At 48.3% G+C, this 17,051-nt stretch overlaps 2 protein-coding genes across 2 annotated transcripts; both read right to left on the reverse strand.

The window, feature by feature from the left end:
- Nucleotides 1-742: 742 nt before the first annotated feature.
- ZPR1 (ZPR1 zinc finger) lies at nt 743-9,326 on the reverse strand. Its single transcript, XM_077839740.1, has 14 exons — nt 9,174-9,326; nt 8,864-9,025; nt 7,554-7,644; nt 6,823-6,893; nt 6,521-6,607; nt 6,298-6,420; nt 5,920-5,973; nt 5,559-5,625; nt 5,029-5,099; nt 4,446-4,535; nt 4,081-4,191; nt 3,042-3,128; nt 1,780-1,845; nt 743-1,261 (listed from the first exon to the last, which is right to left on the reverse strand). Exons 1-14 carry the CDS (start codon nt 9,294-9,296, stop codon nt 1,127-1,129), a joined length of 1,338 nt encoding a protein of 445 aa, XP_077695866.1. The 5' UTR covers nt 9,297-9,326; the 3' UTR covers nt 743-1,126.
- A 2,982-nt stretch (nt 9,327-12,308) lies between these two features.
- On the reverse strand, nt 12,309-16,403 carry APOA5 (apolipoprotein A5). Its single transcript, XM_077839651.1, has 3 exons — nt 16,358-16,403; nt 14,193-14,304; nt 12,309-13,245 (listed from the first exon to the last, which is right to left on the reverse strand). Exons 1-3 carry the CDS (start codon nt 16,401-16,403, stop codon nt 12,309-12,311), a joined length of 1,095 nt encoding a protein of 364 aa, XP_077695777.1.
- Nucleotides 16,404-17,051: the final 648 nt, after the last annotated feature.

Genomic DNA, 17,051 nt, shown 5'->3' on the forward strand with positions numbered 1-17,051 from the left:
ATCGGGAACTGGGGGCCACGCAGCCCCACTGCAGGATGAGGAAGGTTGAGATGGTGTTGTGGGTATTTTTAGTAAGAGTCAGGGACAGGGCCCCTGTAACAAATTAAAACTCACAGCAGGTCAGGACCTGGCTGACTTCTGCTTTTTTAAAAAAAGTTTAGGACAAAATAGGGAGCTTAGCTACAGGGTACGCGCAGCGGGTAAGGAGCTGTGGAGGGCCCCTGCCGGCTGCCATCTACAACCAAGGGGATCTTGCAGCTCCCAAGGGCTGAAATCAGATTCTGTGACTTGCACAACCTCCATGAAAAAATCATTGCCTTCTTATAATTAAGGCTGCCTCCCCCTTTACTGCTGCAAGTGGAATATAATAGTGCAGTACAGCTGCCCCACTTTCTCAGGCTGAAAGTTAGACAAACCCATCTATTGTCAAATTATTCCTTTTTTATTCTGAGCACAGCTCAGAGTACACTCAACTGCCTCTACACTGCCAAACCCCTGACTTGGTTAAGTATTAGCCATAATCAGAGATTGTGTTGATCCACCACTAATTGTTTTGTTAGCTTTTCCTCCCAAGATTCAAACCCAAGCTTCTCTGTGCCTGGAGTTCTCAGCTGTGAGCTTGAGGACATGCACAAAAAAAACAAAAATAGGGCATAGAACTATGCAAAAGCAACACTTTGTTAATTAATACTTTACATTGGAACACAGTGTAGAGAAAGTGAGGGTAGTTTTCATTTAAAAACAGAAGTGTACCATCAGTCTGGAGACACTAGCTGCAGAGCCAGCTGCTACTCAAGGATCTAGCACCAACTGCTGCTGGAGGAGGGGTTCTACAGATCCCAGTTAGTGCATACACAGGAAGACAAAGAACACAACTGAAACCCAAGCAAATAGGTTTTTTACATTTTTCTTTATGCAAGTATAAACCTCCAAAATAAGGTAATTAACACTCAACTTTTGACTTTAAGGTCTGCCCACCTGCCAACTTCCAAAAAGGTAAATTAAGCACATGTAAATTAAGCACAAAAAGCTTGCTTCCAGTGCAAGATAGGCCAGGTCCTTAGCCCTATTACAATAGTAATAACTTAGTGAGAAGAGTTTGGCTTTTCTGTCCCTCCATGTGCTGCTACTGCTCAGAGGTCAGCCCAGTTTCATAGCCCTCAGTTCTCATGTCATTGAGGCCCAGCTCCTCATTCTGTGCAAACGTGCGCTCGTAGTGCTCCACTTTTAGCTCTGGATCTTCCTCTGGAGCATAGACATTCTTTGGTTCAAAGAGAGAAAAAAAGAAAGAAAGTTAGTTGTGCTTTGGTATGGTCAGAGCCTCACATACTTACATGCGTTGCACTTCTCCAGCAAGTTTCAGCCAAAGGATCACAAAGCATTTTACATATAATAGTTGAGCCTTACCCTCCCTTTTAGGAAGGCAAGGGTCAGCCCCCTTTAGAAGTGAATTCTGTGAGGCAGAGAGATCAAGTGACTTGCCCAAGTTCCCACAAGTCAATAGAAGAGAGAAAGAGACCTTAGGCTCTTAACTCTCAGCCCCTGAAGAACCATGTATCTGCTTTTTTCCTACCACCACCGCTGGGATTGCCTCCTGGAATGGAGCTGACCGACATTAAGGTACATGGAGGTGAAAAAACAATTCTCTTCCCACCTCAGGACACCCCCAAAGTGGTTCCTTGGTTGTTTTGAATAGCATTGGGTGGGGGGTGCATCTGTGGATTACTGCATTCAGAAGACCCTAAAGGGAAGTCTCATCATAAGTGCTCAATACTCTACCTGAAGGTAGCTGTTCCCTGCAGGATCATCCAGAATGAAGTGAGCCTCCATGTGACCCTCCATAATCTGAGGAAATGGAGACAGATTAACAGCCAGGACCCCACATGTTCTATTTGAGCAGTGATCAATCAAACCTAAAATCCAAGTCCCTGCTGCATCTTGCAGGTTGTCAACATCACACTCAACCTTGCAGAGAATGCTACCTCAGGAGCTAGACACTTTATACACCATTCTAAGAATGTGCAGTGCTCTACAGACAGCTAGAGCATTTCCTGTGTATACCAGCATTCACTCAAGACAGGACATGCTTCAGGTGAGGAGGCTTAGAGCCGGACAGAGTTCCAGGCATAGGAAGCAGCAAAGCACTGCTGTCATGCTATCTAGTCCCTGTTCATATTGTGAACAGTTGCAACATTTGAAGGTTGAGGAGTCTGGTGTAACAAATGAAGAGTTTGTGTCCCAGCTCCATCATCCAGGAAACACACAAGCCAGTGGTAATCTTCAAACAGAAGTGCAGCTTCTCACAGCTGTCCACACTGGATATGGCTAATATGGCTGTGCCTTGATCTCCCAGCATGCAGTGCTCCATCTTGACCCCCATCAGCTGAATCATTGAATGCTGGCAGACAGAGCCAAAGCCCTATTACATTACTCTTCTGAACACTGACTATCAGAATACTAGTACAGCCAGTGATGTGATCTATGTCCATGATGTATATAGTTATATGTACTAGATTTGGAGATCCTATGGCACGGAGGTGCCACAGAGCATTAGCTCAAAGTACATGGACAGTTCGCCCCTTTTGGCCCGGACTGTGTTGCAGCATGGCAGGTTTGTCTCATTTCAGTGACAGGAAAGCTCTGCCCAACACTTAGGTGGCCAGAGGAGGGATATTAAACATCTTTAGTCTAGTTTGTGTGATGGTTTGAGGTCAGGGAAAGTTTCAGGATTATTGCCTTCATTGGGTGTAAGCATGTTGTGTTAGGGGATGCTCCCTGCCTAATGATATATGGTGCAACATCAGTGGTCCTGAAGCAGGAGCCACAAGCCCCCTCCCTGCAGAAGGCTTATAGCATGGCTACACAGGACATTGGTGGAAGGCGGGAACTGAACAGGATGGCAGCATAAGGAGGGGAAACTTACATGCCTGCTGAGATTCCACAAAGTTACACCCTTCAGACTTGCAGCAATGCTGCCAAAGAACACATCTGACCAGGTCATTTGCCAGGTTCAGTGCGAATAGGACACCAAAGCTACTAACCTGATACACCTTCCTGCCAAACTCTTGGAGCTTCTCCACTCTGCTTGGAGTAGAGCTGTCCCCCAGAGTGAAGGGGTTTTTCACAATCTGCAACAGAAAACAGGCTCCTTCACATTCTGCCACACTGAGTTACTATTGCGGAATACTTCGTGGTACCTGCATGTGAGCGACGCCCAGCCTGGCCCAGGACATTCGGGGAGCCCTGGGAAGTCACTAGTTAATAGGAGTTGGCAGCCGGCTATGATAGCATGCTGCTCTAGGCAACCCATAAGAGGCTTTTGAAACCTTGTTTCCTTTAGACACAAAGGGCTTGTTCCTATCTTTACATCAGTCAAGGGGAAGTCCTCAGCTCAGCTGGGTATCTTAAGAATCAACATCTACAGTGAAGAGGCCCTGTACAGAGTGAGCTGGAACCAATGTGCTGAGATCTCTTTAGCTCCTAGATCAGGTTCTGAAGGCAGAGGGACAGTGTCCGTTCCATCTACTATGACCTCAGAAACCCGCTTCCACAGCCTGCCTTCCTGTGGGCATCAGTGCGCCAGAACAGAGCAGGCATTAAGCTATGCCACATATCAGAGCTACCCTCAGTTGTTCAGATCGAGAGAGGCTGGGATGGCAACACATCCAGAGTCTAAGGAGGGAGTGATTGATGCTGCTCCCAAGTAACCCTCTGATAGATGCACTGACTAGCTCAGGGGAGCAGGGTCTACAAGAACAGTTACTGTGAAACATGAAGAAGGGGAGGGAGGAAGAGGAATTCTGAAGGACAACCCACCTCTCCCCAGAAGAGCATGAAAGCCACTGTGGCTGACGTGCTCCCCCCTCTCCAGGCAGGGCGAGTGAAGGCTGCAGCATAACATGAATGACTGTTCAGTGGCGCTGCACGCTTGCGCTACATACCCAAGTCTACAGGAAGCTACAGGTTCTCAGCATTTGGAGTCAGTTCATTGGCGGGGGGGTGGGGAGGAGTCCTATGCATCCCAAATGCAGCTACAGGTACAAACCTCAGCTAAACAGAAGCTTAATATACACCACTCACCAGATCTCGGATATCTTTCAGCAGCCCCTCCAGAGTGGTGAATTTCCCCCCCAGCGCTCCCATGCCAAGCTCGAACTCCAGCTCTGGAATCTCCACGCTACACGTCTCTGACTGCAGAGAGACACATGGTATGCTTATTTCCAGGTCATCCAAAAGGGTGATGTGCTAGAGAGCAGCTGCCATCTGAGGGATTCAGAGGTGAAGAGCCAAGACCACAGAAAGTCTATGGTGAGCTGGGAATAAATCCCAGAAGCCCCAGCTAGACCCCACTTCCTTCATCAGTAGGGCCAAATTGAGAGAAGAGGTCCCAAGAAGTAGCCACACACACATTTAAAGATTATCAGGTATCTGAAGGAAGAGATTACCTTTAGTATATCTCTTGTCATGTCTGAAGGGTCTGTAACATGAAGGGTGATCCTGGTACCCAACGGTTCTATTGCTCCTCCAGATTTAACCTAGAAACAATCTGTTAGAGTTAGTTTACAAGTGACAAAGCATTCAGAATACTTTAATCCTCTTGCCACTACAGTGTGCTTTAAGAGTTGGTGTGTATGTCTTGCATCTAAGACTCTGCATTGGGCCAGCCAGATCTAGGGTCATTTAGGGTCAGTATCTCAACCTTAGGTTTAGGACAGATTTTGGGGGATAGAAGAGTTAGTCATCCAAGTCAGCTACTTAGTGGATTAACATGTTACAGCTGCAGGTATTTGTTCCAATGCTAGCCACTCAGCTGCTGTGGTCCTACCCACCCGAGGGTATGTTAAATGTTAAAAGACATTTAACAAACCCCCATCTCCTCCAGTCTCCTCTGTCCAATATGTAATCCAGGAAGCCAAATTATGATCAGGAGTGGGGTGCAGGCAGGGGACAGACAGAAAAGTCCATCCCTTTGGAGAGCACAGGAGAAGGCTGGCATGTTCTGAAGACATGGTCAGGTTTGCAGCTCACCTCATTCGTCCTGTGTCCACAGGCCTCGCAGTTTGTAGCCATGATGACCACTTCCTTGAAGTGTGGAATTTCTGGGACAGACCGTTAGGGAAGTTTGCCTGAAATAAGAAACCTCCAAGACAAAGAACTTCTGTCTTCCTTACACAGGACTAAGCTACTTCCCGACGACAGGATGCAACTTTGTTCAGAAGAGCAGTCGAAGGAGATTAGCATGTCAGTGCCAACGCAGGTGCTGAGCACCAATTCAGAGAGTCCTGTTCACAGGCACCAATAGGTTTCCAGCCTTTTGTTCCTATTTAATGGGATCATCCATTGAGATTCAAACATGAGCTTGTTTCCAAGCCATAAGTAGCTCTTAGATAGGTCTCCAGAGTCAAAGGCTTTGCTATCCTGGGTCAGACATTTAAGCCTCTCTCTGGCAGAATACAGAGCCATAAAGCACCAGGCCTGTGCACAATACTGACCACCCCCTCTCGGCACAGCAGGAAAAGGTCAACTTGTACTGTCACACCGTCCCATCAGAAGGATACGCACTAGCTTCATGTTAGTGTTGGCTGGGGCATTACATTCAGGACAGTTTGTGTTGAACTGCAACACCTACAATACAAGAACACGCTGAAGGGTCTGATCTGTTGCACTATGGGCACTTACTTGGCTAAAGACAGATACCAAAGACTACTGTAACCGGGAGCAATACATGAATTTAGCTTCCATCTCAATACTTATAGCCCTGATCACTGTAGCTTGGAAAAAATTAGTCCAGCAAATGGGGCAGTTTAGGTATCGGTATCCCTATGTGTGCGCCCACTACCATATGTTCCTCAGAGCAATCAGGACACAGCTGCAATCCAGTTAGAGAGCTCCAGGTGGCCAACCAGGAACATTACTCACTTCATTCCTCAGATCCTCCACAGAGTCAGTTGGGTTCTCATCAGTCTCCTCTGTCTGAAACAGCATAGAGGCCAATATCAGTATGCCAACTCAGAGGCTCAGATAATTATACCTGATACATCTTCCCATTCATGGATCTCTGAACAGACTCTTTGGGACAGGGTGGAAGAGAAGAATGCCTCTGCTACTCAGCAGCATCCCCTCTGGCATATAAAGGAGGACACAGATTAGGATCTGAAGGGGGCATTTTCCTTTCCATTATGGAAGTCTAGCACCTGAATATAGGCCACGGAGGGTAGGAATGAGGGAAGAACTAACACCTGCCAGGCCTCCCCTCACTTCTGACTTTAAGACACCTTCCCCACCCAGACATAATACCTCCAAGCCAAGCATAGCATCCTGCTGGGCAGTCCTCCTGTAATGAGTAACCACAAGAGCATCATCTTTCTGCGGCGCACGAGGATTCTCCACAAAGCTATTACCTGAGGGGTCATCTATGATCTGACAGAGGGAAGTATAAGAAAAGTCTTCAGGAATCCTCCTTGTTTTGCCCCCAAAGAGAGGGGCAGATGCATTTCCCCACCCTCCTGCTAATACTTACAAAGGTGAAAGAAGAATCCACTTCCTTCAGCTGCTTGAGTTTGCCAATAAACTCATCTATTTTTCCTGCCACACCTTTGTCTGCTGCCTGTGAAAGGAGAGATACTCAAGATCAGATCGGATCTTTGGTACCAGCCTAGACCTTCAGATAGGCCTGTCACAGGCACACAATGCCAAGCCAAGAAGCGTTCTCAGCTCGTCATCTAGTAGGGGATGTGTAACTGTGATAGTTACAGAATTTGTAGACAAGTGTAATCCGTAAGCGGACATCTGTTTTGATATTACCTTCCTAAAGCACCTTACCCTGCGGACTGGCTGATCCTGCTCCAGGCCAGCGACAGCTCTGTCAATTATTCCCTCGATTGTGGTAAGAGCTTGATAGAGGGAGAAAGCAGACCTAATTACAGTATTAAGTACACTAGAGCAATGTTGTTAATCTTCTAAATTTATCATCCCTAGCCCACCAATCCTTCCTAGAACTATTTATTCCCACAGATGGGAAAACAAGAACTCTTAAGAGCTCCTGCTTTTTGGCCTGGTATTTCTAGTCTCTTCCCTACTCAGGCAGCACTATCCAGCTGCAGATTCACCATGCACATGTCAGTGGACAGAAGCCCAGACCTCCAACAGAAGAAGCTTCTGCTGCCAACATGAGAAGCATTCATGAAGGAAGAGGCGCCTCAGGGCTAGGCTGTGACACCGTCTCCAAGACACTGCAGGATTTGGGGGAGCTAGCTTTCCATGCTAGACACTGACTAGCAGCAGGATAAATTGGGGTCCAGAGTACAAGACAGTAATACCACAGAGCCTAGCTCTACCCACCTCCATCCATCATCCAGTCAGTCATCTCAGTAAAGCCGTACTGGTGTAAATCAGTTTATGCCCCAAGATCCAAACCCTGGTCTAGGCTAGGTCATACTCAGATACAGGGTAGCAGTCTATTCCAGTAGCCAAAAGTTGTTGCTGTACCAACACCTCTGCTAAATTGCTACCAGCCACCCCAAGCCACAAACGAGCTCAGATTACATACCTACCTCCTTTCTGAGAAAAAGCAGGAATTTCAAAGTCTAGCTCTGGGATTCTAGCCGTGGCACAATCTGTCTTCACCACTTCCCTATTCATATCCTGGACAGAACAATGTATAGGAAAGATTAAAAACAAAGCTACAACAGGCCAGGAACCCTACACATGCTAAGCAAGTATGAATTCAACCCTGAGAAGCACATTGGGAACACAGTGGTAGCATCCTCCCACTAGAAGATCATTCGCACACAGAGCCAGTGAAACCAATGTTTCCACTCACTGTTTCCCTGGGCTGCCTCTCCCACCAGTTATTTGCCCATTCAACTTAAGTTCATAAGTGTAAGTTACAATTAAATGGTGGCCACCTTAAGCCACCCCCATCTCCTCTGCCCACCTTGTAAGTGCAGATACACCAAAGCATCAATGAACCTGACAAAAACAATCTTTTCTGAAGATTGATGCCACGCATCAGGGAAAACACTGATCCACTGACTGGCTCTCCCTTCCTCAAATGTCCACAACGTCTCCACAGAACAGCCTGTTTTAGCATGCTGTGTGGACATCTTACACCAAACTACTTCCCAGAGAGTCAGCATCCCATTAACGAGCAGCTGATAGTGCCTCATTAAATATTAGTTACTTTATAGTAGTCAGACAAGCAGAATTGCTGCCATATTGTACTCTGAGGACAGCTGTGCTTTATCCTCAAGTAGTGACAGTCCTAGGGTCCTAGTTAGAACCTGCTTACCTACATTCCACCAGTTTCAACCCGCCCTATAGTTTCAGTCAGGATGCACAGGCACAAGCATGGTCTTCAGAGATGCAGACAGCCCAGGATCAGCCACTAAATTTCAACAGGCAGTGGAAGTGTACCCTGTGCTTATTCAGTGGGGCACTCCTTCCCCCTTCAGTGGCTGGGCAATACACAGGCTGATGAACCTGCTACAACCTTGACTAGGAGAAGTGGGTCTACTAGCTCAGGAAGTAGGTGTTCAGGCTTTCATAGCATGAGGCCCCAGATTCAGTCTCCACTATCAACAAGATACTCAGGGGCTTCCTATTGTATCACAAGCGCTGAACGCTTAAAGTCAGGCCATTGGTATCCCCCAAGCGGAGGCTTTTGACAGCTTTGCTGGTTTTCAGCAATTACGTTTTGACTGATCCAGACAAGGCCAGCAAGCGGCAGGTGGCAACGAGGCGACCTCAGAACTGCCAGGGCGCCCTCCACCCAGCAGCGGGTGCTAAGGCTCTCCACACTACCAGGTCTGGGCCTGCCCCCGCCTCCCGCCCGGAGAGGCCGACACGGGGGGGCCTGGCTCACCTGCCGCGCAGTAACAGCGAGGGTGTAGCGCACCCCCTGCTCCTGGATCCGCCCCGCCGACTGGATCTCGGTGTTGGACCAAGCACAGCTGCCGCAGGTAAAGGAGCTGACGATGATCTCTCTGAAGAAGGGGATCTTGGTGAGCAGCAGCCGGGTCACCCCCTGGAAGAGCAAAGCCAAGGGAACATGGACCCACCGGGGCGGGGCGGGTGCCCCCCTCACGCCCGGGCAGGGGAGCCGCGGGACTCCTGTACCCCGCTCCCAGCCCGGCCCCCGGCCCCCGCGCGGGGCGGCCCCTCCCCGGCCTCACGTTGCGGTAGCAGCTCATGCAGAGGGACTCGATCTCGTCCGGCTGCTGCTCCTCGTCCTCGGCGCTGAGGGGCCGGAACAAGGGGCCGCCCCGCACGGGCTCCAGCTCCCCGATCGCCGACATGCTGCGCTGCGCTGCTCCCCTCCGCTTCCGCTTCCGCCTCCTTGCCGCCCTCTGACCCGGAACTTCCTTGGCGGGCCCCGCCCCCCCTTTTAAGGGGGGGCGCGTGCTCCGCGGGCCTCGTGGGGAGGGAGGGAGGAACGCCTCGGCGAGGTCACGTGACGCAGGGCTACTCCCACGCAGGCTTCAGGGTCGGGCGAAGGCCTTCGCCTGGCACAGGGGATGGCAGGAGGGTGGGGGAGCGCACACGTCACCAACCGATGCACATGAATGATCTGGGAAGAGGGGTGAGCAGGGAGGTGGCAGAGTTTGCAGATGATGCAAAATTATTCAAGGTAGTTAAGTCCAAAGCTGACTGCCAAGGGGTCTCGCAAACCCGGATCACAGGGCAACACAATGGCGGAGGAAAATCAATGTTGATAAAGGCAAAGCAGGGCACACTGGAAAACATCATCCCTAGAAAATTGAGGGGGCCTAAATTAGCGGTTACCACTCGAGAAAGAGATCTTGGAGTCACTCTGGATAGTTCTCTGAAAACATCCGCTCAATGTGCTCCAGCAGTCAAAAAAGCGAACAGAATGCTAGCAACCACTAGGAAAGGGATAGCTAGTAAGACAGAAAATATCACAATACCACTATATAAATTCCTAGTATAGCCACATTTTGAATACTGCATGCAGCCCCCATCTCAAAAAAGTTGAATCAGAAAATCTGAATCAGAAAAAGTACAGCAATGGCCAACAAAAATGCTTAGGTGTATGGAACAGCTTCCATATAAGGAGAGATTAAAAAGACTAGGTCTGTTCATCTTAGAAATGAGACAACTAAGGGGCGATATGATAGAGGTCTATAAAATCATGAGTGGTGTGAAGAAAGTGAATAAGGAAGTGTTATTTTCTCATAACACTGGAACCAGGACTCACCCAATTAAATTAATAGGCAGTAGGTTTAAAACAAACATGAGGAATTGCTTCACACAACTCACAGTAAACCTATAGGACTCATTGCCGGGAGATATTGTGAAGACCAAATGTATAACTGGATTCAAAAAAGAATGAGATAAATTCTTGGAGAATAGCTCCATCAATGGCCATTAGCCAAAATGGTCAGGGACACAACCCCATGTTCCAGGTGTCCATAAGCCTTTGATGCCAGAACCTGGGTCTGGACAACTGGAGATGGCTCACTCAGTAAATTGCCCTGTTCTGTTCATTCCATCTGAAGCATCTGGCCCTGGCCAGTGCCAGAATACAGGAGACTGGGCTAGATGGACCAGTATGGCCATTCTTATGTTCTTGTGTTATACCGAGTGCCCAGATGCTGAGCTGGGTTTTGAAGCCCAGATATCTGAGCACAAAGTAGTAGAGAGAGACAAAACAATGTGACTCCTACATAGCCTTTAAAAGTCTACACGTTGTGATAATGTATTCATTGTACAATTTCAACAGAAAAAAAAGGAAAAACCAACTCCAAAGAAATCTAACGTAACTTTATTGAAGCAGATTTGACAGTCGTTTAAATTGCAGGGGAAGAAACTATAAAACTGATATAGCAAATGGCCTCTCAGTACTGTTGTGGCCGTGACTTACAACATCCAAACACCTGAATGTTTCCCATCAACTGTTCCATAAAAAATGCTGTGACTATAGAGAGGGATATTTTATATATACACAGAATGTGCAATGAAAGGGTTAACACTGCGGAGTAACCTACATAGGGTGCAGTACACTAGCAGCTTGTACTATTCACTCTAGTAACACACTGGAGATTGTTAAAGTCTAGAAGTCCAGCTTCAAGAGTTTAAAAATAATTCAACATTTCAACTCTGTATTAATCCAAAGATATACAGTATGGACCAGATTCTGGACCTTTTACTCCCACTGACTAGTACTTACTCACCTGAGTAGTCTCACTGAAGTCAATGTGAGTAAGGTTTATAAAACTGGGCCATATATCTAAATGTATATTTATATACATATATACATATATAGTGTATGCTATAGGTCAGAGGTTCTCAAATTGTGGGTTGGGGCCAAAGCTGTTTTTAGACTTGCTGAGGCCTAGGGCCGAGCCAAAGCCAAAGCCCTAGCCCCACCACCCGGTGCTGAAGCCCAAGCCCGAGCCCCACCACCCAGGGCCAAAGCCCGAGGGGCTACGGTTACATGCCTCCTGCCCAGGTCATAAGTCCCTGGGCTTCAGCTTTGCCTCCCTCCCCTAGCCCTTAGGCTTCAGTCCCCCCTCCTGGGGTTGTATAGTAATTTTTGTTGTCAGAAGGGGGGTCATGGTGCAATGAATTTTGAGAATCACTGCTTTAGGTAATTACAGGTGTGGTACTTATTCCCTCTTTCCTGCTGCTGAGATAAGCACTCTGACCATTTGGCTTTCAAAAGACCGCAGCAAAGATGGTTTGTGGAATTATTTTAGTAAAATTGCATGATTCGATAAAAGGAAAAGGAGGACTTGTGGCACCTTAGAGACTAACCAATTTATTTGAGCATAAGCTTTCATGCTCACAAAAGCTTATGCTCAAATAAATTGGTTAGTCTCTAAGATGCCACTAGTACTCCTTTTCTTTTTGCGGATACAAACTAACACGGCTGATACTCTGAAACCTGCCAAATGATTTGATAAGGAGTCACAGAATTGTATCCTTCTGACAGAAGGTGACTTTGTGGCTTTATCTTTCTAAGAGAGAGCAGGTTGCAGTGTTTTTTCAGCCGCAGGGGACTGCTGGGCAATGATGGAGGGGCTGGCTGAACTCCCATCAGATTTGAGAACTCTGGACTAGCACTGCAACTGGACAGAGCTGTACTTATGTGGCACGAGGAGCCATGTTGATGGCATGTTATTGTTATAGTTGTCCAAGTCATGGCCACAGGTGTCCTTAGCCAACAGTGCACTAGGGTACGACATGACTTCTTGACAGTTTTTCTTTCCCACTGGCATGGTTTAAGCATGCACACGAGCACACGCACACACTCACGCACACCCCTCTCTATACACAGGTACAGGATTTCATTGTAAATCGCTGCTTTTCTCATTTAAACTCTGGGAAATATCCTTCCACAGAGAGTCAAGCCGCACATGTAAATCCTCCAGAGGTGCAGAGCTGTCCTGAAACTCCTCTGAGTATGAGGACAGTGGAGACAGTTTGAACTTCATTTCTTCTGTCTCCCGGTCAATGGTCCTGGTGAAGTCATCTATCTGGAGGAACGTGTCCCTTCTGAACTCCTCGATTCTCTGCTGCACTTCTTGAGCCAGGCCCTCCATGTAGGGGTCCACAGCCCAGTTAGGGTCTACAGTAGTGCCAGCAATGTGCTCCCTGAGGCCACTGGGGTAAAGGCGCAGCTGCTTCTTAAGGTGGTTCAGATTCCTCTGGATCTTCTGGTGGAGATCCCTGGCATTCTGGGTCAGCTTCTCAGAGAGCTCCTGGATGTACTGATTGAATTTCTCTGGGCTGACTTTGGTGTGTGGGGTGACGTTTCTATGGAGCTCTTCCATGTTGCGGTGGATCTCAGTCACCAGTCTGGCAGCGTACGGATGGAAGACCTCCTTCACTTGGTCAGTATGAAAGGCTATTTTATTGGCATACTGAGCCACAAACCTCTGAACTTCATATACGCCTTCCAGGAACTGGGCCTTCATGTCTCGAGTTGGGGTGAGGTGCTGCTGGAGCTCCCTAGATTTCAGCAAGACCTGGTCCAGGAGCTCTTCGGTGAATGGGGTCAGCTGGAAGCGAAGTGCTTCCAGGTTCTTGCTGATTTTCTGGTGCACCTCATCCACATAAGGAGACAGTTTCACCCTCAGGCCTTCCAGCTCCTTCCTGATGAGCCTTCGCAGGCTATCGGAGTCTTGGTAGAACCGTGGCTGAAGTCCTCTGTTAAGTGGGGCCAGTTTCTCAAGGAGATTTCCCATGTAGTTGACTCCTTCTTGGATACTTTCTTTCACTTTTCTGTAAGAAGCAACAGACGCACACTTAACTGCCTGAGCTCTGCTTCCTCGTCCTAACACTTTTGTCACTTTACTAGAAATAATGGCTATACAGTTGAGTGCTGCATTAAGAAAGGGGGCTCTCAAGGATATATAAAGCACTAACTTTTCACCCCTTGAGACCTGGGCCTTGCGTCATAAGTGAAGATGAGTCTGGTGGGTCTCATCTTAGATTAGTCCCTTGTGGACTTCGCCCATAGAACAAAAACTGCATGGCAGAATTCGTCATGAGTCTAAGCTCAGGAGCGGCAAGCAGGTAGTGCGATAGATTAGGAAAGAGGCACATTGGCAGAGCTGGGGTAAGGGTTATGAGTGAACAGCAGGGAGGGGACGCAGGTCAGGAATGAGGGGCACTGGCAGAGCTGAATTGGGGCATCACAACTGCAATAGAGGAGTACAGGGAGAGAGCCCTCAGAGAGCTGTTTGCACAGCACTTGCCTGCGGTGTTGCTGGGCTAACCAATATTACTAGCCACGCCAGTCTCGCTGCCCTGTCGCAGCAGAGAGCCCTTGCCTGCCGTCCTCACTCCCGGTCTTGGCTGCTGGGCCAGAGCTCATGTTCGCCGAGCTGCAGGAATCACTTTTTGGTTTCCACTGGGCTTTTCTTTGTTTTATTTCAGTCATTATTGGGTAGGGCCAGCTGGGAGATCTCCAGCCACATAAGGAGCATGGATAGTATTGAGTCAACTGACGACATCTGTTATTTGTTTTTGGAAATGCAAAAATGCCTATATATATGTGAAGGTTTTAGGGACACTATACCTCTCTAAAAATCAATCAATAAACCAATCAGCCTGGAAGCAATTGGAAGGCATAGTGCAGGAGCCAGATGTGCTTGGGTCTCTGACAGGGCAAGGGGCTTCAGGGTATTACCTACTAATTCTTTAACCCCAGAGAATGAGGTACTCACTTGATCTCTTGGTCCAGCTTCATGCTCTGGGTATGTGCCATGCTGTCCTTGTCGTGAGTGAGCTGGCTGAGGTAATCCCAGAACCCATTCCTCGCCTGTTCAGCCTGAGAAGCTGCATGGGTGGAACAAGAGTATTTAACAGAATGACCTCGGGAGAGCCTTGGTGGCAAACCATGAGCTTGGTAGCAGGGAGGTGGCATGGAGGAGCTCTGTGAAGGGAAGACCTAGTGTTGGGAGCTGCTCTTAAACTGATGGAGCTCACAGTCTGTAATCCTTGAGACAACATTTTATCCCTGGGATGGTCAGGAGTCTTCTCTACACTGACAAGTCCCAGGGGCGCCCCCTCCCCAAAGTAATAAAGGCCCTGATTTCCAGAGCTGCAGCCCCCATTAACTTCAGTGGGAGTTCTGGGTGCCAGGCCCAGCATAACCAGAAGGATTCATCGGGGGACTGACTCACATGACACAACGGAAGTGGAGGCCAGTGACACATGTTGGGTCCAGCGGCAGAGTCAAAGGAACACCGCCTGAGACTCCCGTGACAGGGTCAGAGCTACCCTGCCTTGGGGTACAGCGAGAACATCAAAGGAGCAACACATTGGGGACCTGTGACTGGGCCATCTTACTGCAACACCTTTCTCGTTTGGGGCAAGATGGGTCAATGGACTTGTCCTCTCCTGTTCCAAAATACTATCTTGCTAAGCTGCATCCTCTTGTAAGCAGCCAGGGACCCCTGCTGCGCGGCTGAATCTCCAGCAGGGCAGGGAGACCTTTCACCTTTCATGTCTAGAGCCAGGACTGAGTCCCTGCACATTGTTATAGAGAAGACCACCAACCTGAGAAGGTGGCCAGGAGCAAAACCAGAAGTGCAGCTTTGTGAGGCATGGTCTGTCTGGTCACTGGGCGGGGACTCTGCGGAGAGAAACCAACCAGAAAGCAGTTAGTGGAGTTCCTGCCACGACCCAGGCTTTGCCTTCACTTTATCGGTTCACGGGTGGGGCCAGGTTCATTTTCCAATGCCTGGATCTTCTTTCTGGATTTCTGCTTTTTGCAGTGACTCTCTTTAGATTCAAACACATTTCAGGTGGTGATTTAAATTGCAGCTGGATGGCACAAAATCCAGATAGTGAATGTAAAATACAGCCAAAGAGACCAGATTCTGATACCCTCCCATTGAGTAGCACCTGACCACTTCATTGATTTTATTTCAGCGGGATCGCTCAAGGTGTAGGGTAGTCTCAGTGTGAGTAAGGCTATCAAAAACTGGCCCCCTTGGTCAGCAAGATAAACTGCCTCTGAGTGGGAGCAAATGATGCACATAAGCAATGATTCCTGGTCCATGACTAGGGCTCCCTAGGCACTATCATAATACACATAAATAAATAATAACCCAAGTTCAGTGGTCCTTGTGACAAGAGCACAGGTGACCTCAGTTTGCACTCGTGCATGGTAATCACCCCTTTGTGTCAATATCACCGTTGGTTTGAAATTAGTTTTTCCAAACGATCAGAGAGCTCAGCTCTGCCCTGGGCACTGTGTTCAAGACAATAACTCAGAAGGCAGCTTTGGGTGTCTGGGAACAACCTCAGGGAAAACCATTTTAACAGATCCGTCCACTGACGTCATGGAAAACTCTAAAGCCCTGATAGAGGTTCATTTCCAAACTCCTTAGGGTGCTCTAACGTGAGACCACCCACACACCTCACAGGTTTAGGCCCTTGTGGAAATCCATACAAGAGCACTATACCTGACTAAAGCATCTTTTATCCAAGGCTTTCAAAGAGCTTTGCAATCTAAGTAATCCAGCATCACAGGCCACTGTAGCACACAGTAGGTCGGCATTGTTATCCCATTTTATAGCTGGTGAAACTAGGGCTCATAGAGATGTGACCTAGATAGAGTGTGTCAGTGAAAGAGTTGGGTCTAGGATTCAGGAGTCCTTCCAGTTCCCTGCTCTAACCACTAAACCATATCCCTTCCGATGCAGAAATGGAACCCAGAAAACATGACTCCCAGTGTCCCTAAGCACTAGGTAACATTTCAAGAGGTGGGAATAGAACCCATGAGTCCTGGCTCACAAACTTCTGCTCTAACTTCTACACAACACTCCCCGGAAAATGCCTTGAGCTGCTGCAGAATTAACGAATTGTATCACCTGCACCTTACCTAGCTGCTGTTCACCTGCTGTCCTCTGTGAGTTGGAGCCCGTCATATGCTGCTCCTTTATATATGGATCAGTATTAGGCAGAAGTGCTCAGGTGACAAGAGGTCCCATATGCCTCTGCAGAGCCAGTGGCTTTGGACCTCACTCCATGTAAATACAACGTGGAGGTTCAAAGACATTCTCAGGGGATGACGTGAGTACCAGTCATCTGACTGGCTCTCCCAGATCACTCACCAACCTCACCCCACCCATCTGCCAGACCAGTTCAGTTCCAGCTTTCCCAGCCAACCACCTCCCCTCCCCAGTGGCTTACAAACAAAGTTAACCCTTTGCATGCTGCAGAAATGTATGTGCCAGACAACCTATTGTGCTGGCTGCTTTACAAACACATAGTGAGAGTCTGTCTGTCACTGCCCTGAAGACCTTACAGACAGACAAAGGGTGGGGGAAAGGAAGGGCTATTGTCCCTACTTTACAGCTGGGAATCAGAGGCACAATGAGAGATGAAGTGAGTTGACCATGGTCACACATGGAGTCTCTGACAGAAAGGAACTGAACCTAGATCTCCTGAGTCCCAGTCCGGAGCTGTAGCCACAGTAGGTTTTCTTTGCAGGAACCACCTCTCTGTATCTGTCTGCACAATGCCCAGCACAATGGGACCCTGATCCCAGCTGGAGCCTAGTGAATATAAATATG

The sequence above is a fragment of the Eretmochelys imbricata genome, chromosome 22, assembly GCF_965152235.1.
Source record: "Eretmochelys imbricata isolate rEreImb1 chromosome 22, rEreImb1.hap1, whole genome shotgun sequence".
Classification (NCBI taxonomy): Eukaryota; Metazoa; Chordata; order Testudines; family Cheloniidae; genus Eretmochelys; species Eretmochelys imbricata.

Bases quoted from the DNA above. Each gene is read 5' to 3' on its own strand.
- ZPR1 (XM_077839740.1), bottom strand. From the start codon at position 9,296: ATGTCGGCGATCGGGGAGCTGGAGCCCGTGCGGGGCGGCCCCTTGTTC. The intron at 6,608-6,822 runs GTAAGGTGCTTT...CTCCTTTCACAG, and splicing joins AGGATCAGCCAGTCCGCAGG to GCAGCAGACAAAGGTGTGGC. The intron at 5,100-5,558 runs GTATCCTTCTGA...GGTCTGTCCCAG, and splicing joins CACTAACATGAAGCTAGTGC to AAATTCCACACTTCAAGGAA.
- APOA5 (XM_077839651.1), bottom strand. From the start codon at position 16,403: ATGACGGGCTCCAACTCACAGAGGACAGCAGGTGAACAGCAGCTAG. The intron at 14,305-16,357 runs GTAAGGTGCAGG...CCACCCATGCAG, and splicing joins AGCAGGTGAACAGCAGCTAG to CTTCTCAGGCTGAACAGGCG. The intron at 13,246-14,192 runs GTGAGTACCTCA...TGCTTCTTACAG, and splicing joins AAGCTGGACCAAGAGATCAA to AAAAGTGAAAGAAAGTATCC.